Source organism: Amphiprion ocellaris, chromosome 3 (genome assembly GCF_022539595.1).
Source record: "Amphiprion ocellaris isolate individual 3 ecotype Okinawa chromosome 3, ASM2253959v1, whole genome shotgun sequence".
NCBI classification, from domain to species: Eukaryota; Metazoa; Chordata; class Actinopteri; family Pomacentridae; genus Amphiprion; species Amphiprion ocellaris.
Genome location: NC_072768.1, coordinates 19,051,460 through 19,062,128, shown reverse-complemented (window position 1 = coordinate 19,062,128; position 10,669 = coordinate 19,051,460). Strand labels below are relative to the sequence as shown.

At 41.7% G+C, this 10,669-nt stretch overlaps 1 protein-coding gene across 3 annotated transcripts in view; it reads left to right on the top strand.

Moving 5' to 3' along the window:
• The first annotated feature begins 1,254 nt into the window (after nucleotides 1-1,254).
• Nucleotides 1,255-10,669, top strand: part of tmem117 (transmembrane protein 117) — a 49,045-nt gene continuing 39,630 nt past the window's right edge. Inside the window, exons 1-4 of one of the 3 annotated variants that reach the window (XM_023272367.3) lie at nucleotides 1,255-1,505; nucleotides 1,604-1,692; nucleotides 3,417-3,734; nucleotides 5,216-5,523. In XM_023272367.3, the coding sequence (XP_023128135.1) occupies nucleotides 5,244-5,523 (280 nt within the window). In that variant the 5' untranslated portion in view covers nucleotides 1,255-1,505; nucleotides 1,604-1,692; nucleotides 3,417-3,734; nucleotides 5,216-5,243. Of the gene's footprint in view, nucleotides 1,506-1,603; nucleotides 1,693-3,416; nucleotides 3,735-4,548; nucleotides 4,829-5,215; nucleotides 5,524-10,669 lie in introns of those variants that run through there. The other 2 variants (XM_035949090.2, XM_035949091.2) reach the window with 2 other exon arrangements.

Here is a 10,669-nt window from a genome sequence, read left to right as displayed (position 1 = left end):
TAACACATTGTTAAAGACATTTTTGTGACAAGTTGTCTAAGTTCAATAAACCATGAACAGTTTTGTGAGCAGTAGACTATCTCTGTTTATAACAGTAAGATCAAATTCATTATTTCTATGTAGTGACTGCTAAATTGCATACAATACAGTGTTATGCTCAAATATGATTCTATTTAACTATAGCTTCCTGGTTTGATCAAAATTAATTCATTCTGTCATCTTTTATTTCCCCATTTTGATTTGGGTCTCTGATCTGTGATAACGGGCAGATTTGCGCCTCTCACTGCTGCAGAGCCTATTTGGCGTGAAATCCAGCAACATCTGGAAGCCACCGGGCTTCCTGTCTCTGTCCTTCCTCCTCGTTAAATAAATATATAAATGAGTACATTTTATGGCAGCAAAATCATCCCGTCACCAGAGGGAATCTCAGCTCACAGTCAAGTCAGACACACACAAAGTCATGCAGGAAGCAGCATGAAGCCTTCTTCAAAATAAAGTGCGTATTGTGCCACCTAAAACAGGACTTTATTCAATAAAACAAATCATTCATTAAACTTTGCTCAGCCCATCGACTTCAAATTTTGTACAGGCGGCTTCATATTATCTTCAAATATGATGTGATGCAGAATTCATAGTTGGATCGATGACTAAGGCACTGAGGTAACATTTATTCCACAATGCCTAAAAGCTGATACGAAGGTCTTCTTCTGAAAATCTGTCTTTGGTTTGTGCCATAGTGTTTACTGCTGCTGTGGCCGAACAGCTTTTTCTTTTAGTCTGTCAAGAGCACATTATTCCACACTTCCAAACTCTTTGCCTGTATGTTCACTGGCAAAATGAAGTTGCATTTTAATGTTTTTTCCTTAACTTTTTTTCTGTGACCTGGCTTTGAGTTTCCTGGTTTAAGGCCTGTTTATGGGAATCTTGCATGTCGTCCTAGTTTTTTCTAAGTTGGAAACGAGTGTGAACGTGCATAGGGTGACCAAGTGTCCAGCTTTGTGCGGAACTGCACAGCATTTTTATCCCTTTTTCCACGTCCCACCGATTAAAACGCTGTCCCGCATTTTGATTGGCAGCTATAATTTTCAAAAGTTAAAACTCTAAAGGACAGATGCTGGGAGTTTTATTTTTTATGTGGCTTTTTTCTATGTTAGTCAAACAGCGCAGATATGCGATCACGACCAGATTAACCTGTCAGTGTCTTGCTGCCGCACCTTGTTGTCAGCTGCCGTAAATTGTGCCAGTCGCGACCGGTCGCGACACACCGCAAAGCAGACACAAACACTAAACTATGGATTTTGGCGGAGATAATGGAAAGTACAGCAAAGAAGAGGAGATGCAGCTTCAGCAAAGACTGGGAAACTACATATCACTGGGTGAAGCCGGTGCAAGGTGATTCTCAGAGAGTTTTCTGTGAAGTTTGCCAGAGTTCGTTTTCCGTTTCACACGGTGGGGAATACGACGTGAAGCGACACAGTACATGCGAGACCCACCTCTCAGCTTTGGTAAGGTGTCCCACATTGTCCCACACAAATATGCTCTTTGTCCCACGATTGGTTTATTGAGATCTGGTCACCCTAAGCGTGCATGATCTCTGTGTTAGGCCCACGGTGGACTGTGACTTGTGACCGTTCACCTGGAGTCAGCTGGGACAGGCTTTGGTCCCCCCATGACCTGCTACAGGATAAAGTGGTGCGTAGATAATGACAAGGCTTTTTCCTGACAGGCATATCTTCTTATTTGTAGACACATGCACTTTAACACCAACAGTTGCAAGAGTTACCTGCAGATCCTGAGATGAACCTTTAGGGTTCTCTGTGATGCTTTTCTTAAAAAAAAAACAAAAACAAACAAACAAACAAAAAAAAAAACTGTTATTTTCTGGAGAAGCAAGTCACAGACAAATAGGCAGTCATTTGAAATATATGCTAGGCATAGATGATTTTCCTCATTATGAAATGATCAAATTTTAAATAATTTGGAGGTTTTTGTTTGTAATTTTTTAACCTGTTGCCTGACCAGATTGGTTCCACCTGCCACTCCCTCAGGAGGCTCTAATTATTGTCACAAAAATGTGGATCCCCTGGTTTTAATTTGAAGTATTTAAAGATGTGCTTTTGAAAAATGTACTTATGAAAGGGCTGCTTGTTGAAGAGCTCTCTCTTTCTCTTTACTATTTATGCTTTTTAAACTGCTCATACCACTATTTACTGTTTGATATTTTGGTCTATGTATCTGTATACTCATACTGATTGATATTTGATATAAGATCCCTGTGTGCACAGTTATGCTCAGGAATATTACCATTAGTCTTAGAGACTGAGATGTTTAATGCTACTCCAGAGAAGAAGTCTTAGTTTGCTGTGTAATTTAGGTGAAGTTGAGAATGAGGTTCATTTTATGTTTTACTGTCCTGTATATGAAGATGTAAGGGAGGTACTTTTTCGTAAGATATCCTCTGTTTATACTGATTTCTTTTGGTTGGATGACATGAGAAACTTGAGTTATGGTTTAGAAGGGGAACCTTGTTCATGGCAGAATTTCTTTGCCAGGCCCGGGCAAATATATTTTGTTTGAGAACTGAGCAGCAGAATAATCTGTTTTTTGGATGTATTGCTGTAATGCTAGTATACTGGTGTCTTGTAAATCCATGAGGGTTGGGTATGCTTGTGTGCATGACATGAAAATAAAGGAATCTGTGTTCACGGAGCTCTTTATACAGTAACATATTCTATATACCAGGGGTATACAGAGCGTCCAATCTGGCCCACGGGACGACTTTGCAACATGTAAAAATCAGCTGTAAATTTTAAATAATTTTTAGTTGTTTTGGTCATTAAGTAAATTATTGTATCATTCAGTTCCAGATACCCATGACTAAATGTTTTGTGCTTTTGTAGATACTCTTGTGATCTGGAAGTCATAATGCACAAATGATAAACTGAGGCATAATACTGTTGAAATTGCACTTATTTTTTTAAAAAAGAAATTTCAAGTTGTTCATAATGTTCTGTAAAAAAAAAAAAGATAGTTCATTACATGTGAACATTTTCAGAATGTACTTTTTTTGCACTAAAACAAAAGGAAAAAAATTAAGTTGTGGCTATCTATAGGTTATTATGCTCTGATTTTACTTGAGATAAAACTGGGCTGAACTAAAATGAGTTTGGTATATTCCATGCTGTAAATAATGCACTTCACTGCTGCTGTTTTTGTACTTCTGGTGAGATGCAAAACTGTTTGGATATTGACTGAAATCAAGCGCGTTCGGTGGTTTTATTTTGAAATCGGTGAGCAGACGCCGCATATGTGCATTGACTCTGACTTGGCGCTGCTCAATCAACGTGTTGTCTCCATTGCGTTGCACTGATGCTGTGTGTGCTGTGTGGACACACATCTCTCCATCCGCTCCACAGCAGCCGCAGGAGCGTCCCGCTAACTACCCACGAACTGCACCGCGGGGCTCGGCGGGGGACCTGCAGGCGAAGCACCGCCCGGCTGAGCTAGCCCGCCCGGCGCATGGACGCTCCGGCACAATGGCAGAGGATGTGGGGGTGCCTCTGTCGTCCAACAACAACAGGTCGCATGGATAATCCCTCTGCAAGCCTCCCGTATCATCTCGCGTTTGGGATGCTGTAGAGCGCCGCTGTCGGCTGGATGAGGCAGGAGAGAAGAGCCGGAGCGGGGCTCGTCGTCCTGGCTGTCGACTGAAGAGGAAACACGGCGTGGAGCAGGTGCGTTAGTGATGCACACACATGCATACGTACATATGAAACACCGCCGTGCAGCCAGGTAGGACTTTGCACGAAATTTCCGCCGTTCCGCGTCTCACTGGGTGCACCGACATTTAAGTTGTGTAATCGGATAATTCTGGTCAAGCTTGTTGTGTTATTTTGGAGATGTGTGGGATCGGCGATGTGACATTTGGCGTCATCGGTGTTGTGACATTAGAGGGGATGTGTGTGGTCACAGACTTCTGCTCTTAGCACGGTGGTCCATTCAGAGGTTGCCCGGATCTGGCACGAATTCAGCATCCAGTCAGTGTTGCACTTAGAGACACTTTAGATCCAGTCAGTCCAGATGTATTTTTTTTTCTATGCTTCATGATGACCTGGATGGTGCAGCCTGCAGGAGAATGATTAATGCAGGATCCTGAAAATTCTAGTGTAGTTTTTGCCGCCTTTCCGTCATTATCGAAGCTCCAGCCCACTACCATGTGCAGGATTGCATGTCTTAAGCTGGTGTGTTCATGTTTGCATGTTGCATGACTCTCCTGGCCTCTCACAGTGACCCCTCCTCCTAATGCCTGGGAAGGAATAGAGAGTTGTTTCCTGGATGCTCCTCTTTTACTGGATTCATCAGCTCAGTATCATCCAAGGTGGCACTTAATGACAAGACAAACATGATGCTGGTGAAATTCAATAGCCACCATGGGTGTTCCACTGTGGCAGCTCTATTTTTGAAGGAGTTTCATCAATCCAAATTAGCACCGGGGTGTATTTTAGGAAACGGTGTCAGAGCAGGGAACTGTGTTTGGGAAGTTCAGTCAGAGAGCTGCTGCAAAGCTGTTCGAGGGCCGAGTTCATGGGTGAATAGTAATTGTGGAGTTTTTTAAAAAGATACAGAGGGGCGGACATGTCGGGAAGTTACTCGAGCGCTTCTTGGCAGGTGTTCCCGAGCAAAGCCTCCACGTAATGCTGCCACCGTTCTTTTTTTTTTTTTTGAGGGGAGCACAGCACAGAGCAGACAGGCCGAGGGGATAAGCCTTTAAAAGCCAGCAATTTATAGCTCATAGATTTCCAACACGTCAAGATTCCACCTTATTCAGGTATGACACTTGTTACAGTGGCTGGGGAAGAATTTAGGCAGCATCTTGTTAACTGTGAGCTCAATAAATCGTCAACTTTTACCATTTTAACTTGTTTTCATGCTGCTGATGCTTCAGTCAGGAGTCAGATCAGGACATTCTGTTATGTTTGTGTGGCGATAGTAGCCTTAATGGTAATTTTTTTGTGTTAAACCTCCATGTATGTGTGCTACAGGCTGTCTTAGTTGTCTGAACTGAGCATAATCCCAACCTCAGTGATATTCCTACCACTAATCTGAGTCTGAGGGACGTTTTCACCCTAATCTGCCCTGCTGATTTGAGTGTAATGTAATCTGACTGAAAGAAGCACTTTCTCTCTCTCCCTTTTCTCCCCCCTCTGGCTCCTAGGTGTAGTGTGGCCGGGGGGCTCAGCAGGATGGAAATAGATGCCCGTTTTCGCTACTATTTCCAGCACCCGTGGTCGCGTCTCATCGTGGCCTACCTCGTCACCTTCTTTAATTTCCTCATCTTCGCCGAGGACCCCGTCTCTCACAGTCAGACGGAGGCCCATATGATCGTGGTGGGCAACTGCTTCTCCTTCCTGTTCAACAAGTACCCAGGCCTCGGGTGGAACATCCTGAAAGTAATATGCTGGATACTGGCCATTATCACTGGCCTGTTAGCCGGGAAGTTTATATTCCACCGCCAGCTCTTTGGTAAGTCATGCGCACAATAATGCAGTGGAATGTGCAGAGTAATGGCTCTACTATGGGAGGCAAACTTCCTCCTGGGTTGTTCTTGTTGTGGCTATTCATCAGTGAGCAGCACCTTTTACACTCATCCTCCATTTGTTTTTTTGCAAGTCAACTTTCATCTTTGTATCCGTGCTCCTTTCTTATCCCCTATCATTAGATCAGGGTCAAACAGTATTTAGAAATATTTTGTGTTTTTATCACATTCAGAACTACCCCATAGAACTGCTTCACCACAGGCACATTCCTCACTGGAATATGTAAATGACAGCATCAGAAGAGCACTGCCCAGATTTAGTGTTGCTCTCCTGCAGCACTGCTTGGTTCAAAATGGACAGTCACAAACAAAAGCAGAAGTAGAGATATGGGCTTTTTTTAGTACATCTTTCTTCCTCGTCAAAACCTGGTGCCGACATTCCCCACATGACGTGCAGAAGTGGTTTAAAGAGTTGTAAAATGAAGACTGTACTGATATTCATGACGTTACCTGACGATCAATGGACATTCTCAGTAAATGTTTTAGTGACATTAAACCATGTACCGTAATCAGGAGGAATTTAGCCATTCTACTAAGGTGCATGTGTGCAATATGCATCCAGATACGTCAAAACATTAAAACCACCTGCCAAATGTCGTGTACATCCCTATACAGGATTTCTAGGGTGTTCTTTGACATCTTCCTTTGGGTCAAGGCCACATGTTGGGCCGTTCATGTGTGCTAACAGGGTCCTTGGAGAATTCTTTGATTAGAATTTGATACGCTTTAAATAATATCAACTTTGAAATTCAATAGGTTATCATTTTTATGCAGACAAGAAGGAGCTGCCTCTATTTTCATGAAAACAAAAATTATTATAAAAGTTATATTAACATTCACATGATAGCATATTAAACTACTGGTATCAAAAGTATTTTTTGAGTCTTTTGGGGCCCAAATAAAACCAGACATGGCTGATGTCTGATCAGTAAATATAAATTCTACAGGCTGTTTTTTGTTGCCTGTAAGGGTCGTTATCCATGCAAATAGTTTTAGTTTGATACTTCAGGAAATGCACTGAGAGTTGAATGTAGAGAAAAGAAAATGAGTCCTGTATCTGTTCCATAAATAAGAACCATGATGGTTAGCTTAGCTTAGCTTAGCTTTCAGACTGGAAGCAGGGTAATAAAGCAACTCTGGATACCAAATTCCACTTAAAACACCTCTAAAATGTATTAATATTACATAATATCTTATTGGTTCAAGCCATCCAGATACGCCCCAAAATTAAAACCACCTGCCAAAATGTCGTGTACGTCCCTATTGGAGCCCGAGATACAGGATCTCTGGGGTGTTCTTTGGCGTCAGCACATCCTCTGGGTTCTGTGGTTTATTGCGTGGGGTTTGGAGTTTGAAGGCTTGGTCAACACCTTGGACTCTTAGTTCCTCGAGCGGTTTCGGACAAGTTTTTGCAGTATGTTGGGGTGCATTATCCAGCTGGTGGGTAGTGCGTGGTTCATCTGCAACAATGTTTTGGTGATAATGTCCCATGAATGCGGGACCCACTTTGTAGTTTTAATGTTGTGACTGATCAGTGTATACTAATATATTCTAAAATGCAGTTTTTTAACCCCAATAAAGCTCGCAGCACAGTGAAACTGCAAATAACTGTCCTATTAAATGTTGTCAAAACTAATTGTCAATGTTGCCACATATACCGATCAGCCACAACATGGTGAGAGCTGAAGTGAAAAACATTGATCATCTTGCTATAATGCAATGTTCTGCTGGGAAACTTTGAATCTTGACATTCATTTTCGTAGCTGAAATAAAAAGTGAAGAATCCAGAAACTATTAGGTTGTATCTGCATGGATGTACTCTACATGGAGAAGACTTACAAGAAAGGTAAAAGCTTTTGCAGTGTGAAACTCTGATGGTTTTAGAAGCCACGGATGAATATAATAGGACAGTTAAAATCAGTACTTACATGTGCGTCGAGATATGCACACATCAGTTAAATAGTGATGGTCAGTGATGTCAGTTTTCTGTACGTGTATTGGTTTTTATTGCATGTAATTGTCACATTAATGTTTGGTGATTCTACTATGTTAGTATTTGAGGTCTAGGTTGTTTTTTTCATCTTCAAACCTGATGTCTTCAGCCACGACCAGTGCTGAATCTAGTTACTGTACTATTTTTCTGACTGTGCGTCTCCCTCTGGAGCCAACATGTAAACAGACTGCGATGCATAAAATAACATTTAGGTGTGTCAGCTTCAGGGCGTAGCTATTGTTTGTGCCTTATAGGGAATCTAGATGGGAACTGAGTCATAGTTCTTTCTGCAATGACGAGTCAAAATGTCTGCAGTTAAAAGTGGTTTATTAAGTTTGTTCACGTCAAGAAAAGTACAGGTGGAAGTTTTGACACTCATCCACCCTGTATTGTATTTCAGTGTCTCAGTGAGCCATGTCAGCATAATATAGGCAATAGAAGGACTTTAGTACACCAACGTGGAACCTATCATTTATTACAATAATTAATTACCTCATGCTGTCCCTACTGACATGTCATATGACAGGTTGTGAACCTGTGCAGCACCACATCCATCACCTCCATATGCTACATGTTTTAGTCAGTACTCATGCTTCTCACTTCCTTCACTTCTTACACCGTCATGATACATTTCCTCCTCTTTTTCACCCTCCTGCCATTTTTCTCCTCTCTTCTTATGACCTCAAACTTTCCCTCATGTCCCACTGTTGTCACCTCGACTCCCTTCATCTCACTCCCCACCTCACAAAGGCTATGACTGCAGTCTCATCTGCCCTTTACTTGTTTAAGCTGCACAGCAGTTGCTTGCGCTTCCTAATGAATGCACATATTTAATTTCCTACTCACTTAGTAGCGGATATTACTGGCCACCCTGGTCTGTCTTCTTTGGATGAAGCATTAATGCCAATGATTGGAGGGCACAGAGTGGTGGAGCGAGTTCTGAGTGATCTTCTCTGAGCATAAATAGAAATACAAGAGTGCATGGTGACAAGATACTTTCTGCAATTTCAGAATTGCTTCTAACAGGGAAAGTGGAGCATGACTGTGAGGAATATGGCTTTTCTGTCCATAGTGGACCGTTAGTAGATCTAATAATACCTGCTATTCTGTCTTCTCAAGTTGCAATCGTTTCATTGAATTGAATGTTTCCCTACTTCAGATCTGTGACCGTGTTTGTCTTCCTTTGGGTCAAGGCCACATGTTGGGCCGTTCATGTGTGCTAACAGGGCCCTTGGAGAATTCTTAGATTAGAATTTGATAGGCTTTAAATAACACCAACCTTGAAATACAATAGGTTATCATTTTTATGCAAACAAGAAGGAGCTGCCTCTATCTTCATGAAAACCCCCCCCCCAAAAAAAGGTCATATTAGCATTCACATGATAGCATATTAAACTACTGGTATCAAAAGTATTTTTGGAGTCTTTTGGGGCCCAAAACCAACCAGACATGGCTGATGTCTGATTCATTTCATTTGTTAATTTATTTGATCAGGGAACATGCAATTAACATAGAACACATCTGATGTATTACATATAGAGTGTATAGCATCAAGCTAATTTTCAACTCCCGTCCCCTGTTGGGCTTTTCAGTAAAAGTAGTCAGAGGACCAACAACACCAATAAAAACAGCACAGACAACATTCAGTAAATATAAATTCTACAGGCTGGTTTCTGTTGCCTGTAAGGGTAGTTATCCATGCAGATAGTTTTAGTTTGATACTTCAGGAAATGCACTGAGAGTTGAATGTAGAGGAAAGAAAATCCGTCCTGTATCTGTTCCATGAATAACAACCATGATGGTTAGCTTAGCTTAGCTTTCAGACTGGAAGCAGGGTAATAAAGCAACTCTGGATACCAGATTCCACTTAAAACACCTCTAAATCGTATTAATATTACATAATGTATTATTGGTTCAAGCCATACCTAAACAAATACGTGTTTTGCCTGCCTTTATATCCAGTCAGGTAAGCTGAATTTTATTTCTGAAACAAACAGTATTTAAAATTGCTATTTTAAAAGTTTGTACAACAACTCAGTTTTTTTCTTCAGTTAAAAGTAAATCCGATGTAAACCTTTCAGTGAGGGCTGTGAATTATCCACAGTAACCAGAACACTGTTGTGCAGAGAGTCTAATAACTCAAAACAGGCAAATAGAACCATAACTATATGCAAGACAAGTTCCCAGTAGAGCTTGGAGAGGAAGTGTTTTTTTTTGTAATTTGCATTTGTGTGCATCATTTTATTGCCCGACTTGGCAAAAACAGAGCACATCTTTTCCCACTGATACAGTGTAAGCCTTAGAAGTTTCATCTATTACTCCACCAGCGTTTTCTCATTTGCATGACTCATCACAATAAAGTAGGTGCTTCATCACATGTACTTTTGTCAGCTCTCAGTCAGGTTCTGCACTAAAACCCAGTGTATGTGGATCAGGAGGACAGAGAGAGTGCAGCTCATCCTGCAGCCAGGTACGACTAATGGACTTCAACAAGCCTGCGAGCAGATGGTTTGTGCCTCCGTGTGTGGGCGTGTGTGTTTGTAAGTGTGAGAGAGTGGAGATATTTTGTGTATACATGCGTGAATACGTGTTTGAGTATGTGTCAGTGAACAGGTCGGTGTGTCTGTGTTTGTACTGTGAGAGCTGGGAGTGTGAGAAAGGAGAGATGAAGCGAGCGTACACTGGTACACTGAGAGACGCTGATGTTGAGAGTTGGAGAGGCAGGATGTGTCCTGCACAACGTTTCAGCAGAGCAGTTATGTAATCGCAAACCCAGGTAGGCCACAAGATCTGCACTATCCAACCAGGCCCACTATAAAATCTATCATCTCTTATAGATGTGTCACACAGGCCCACCTACTGCACAATATGATGTCTCTACTAAAGCACTGCAGATCTTAGCCACTGTAATACTGGTATGTAGGCAGGAAGTGGGAAAACCTCTGGGTGGGACCAGTCCAAATAGGTTTGAATATTTTAAAAAAAGCATTTTAGAGTCACAATCTGTGTCAGCAGTCACATTTGGAAACCGTACCATCCACAGACTTATGCTGTCTGCAGTTGCATGGTTAACTTTATAT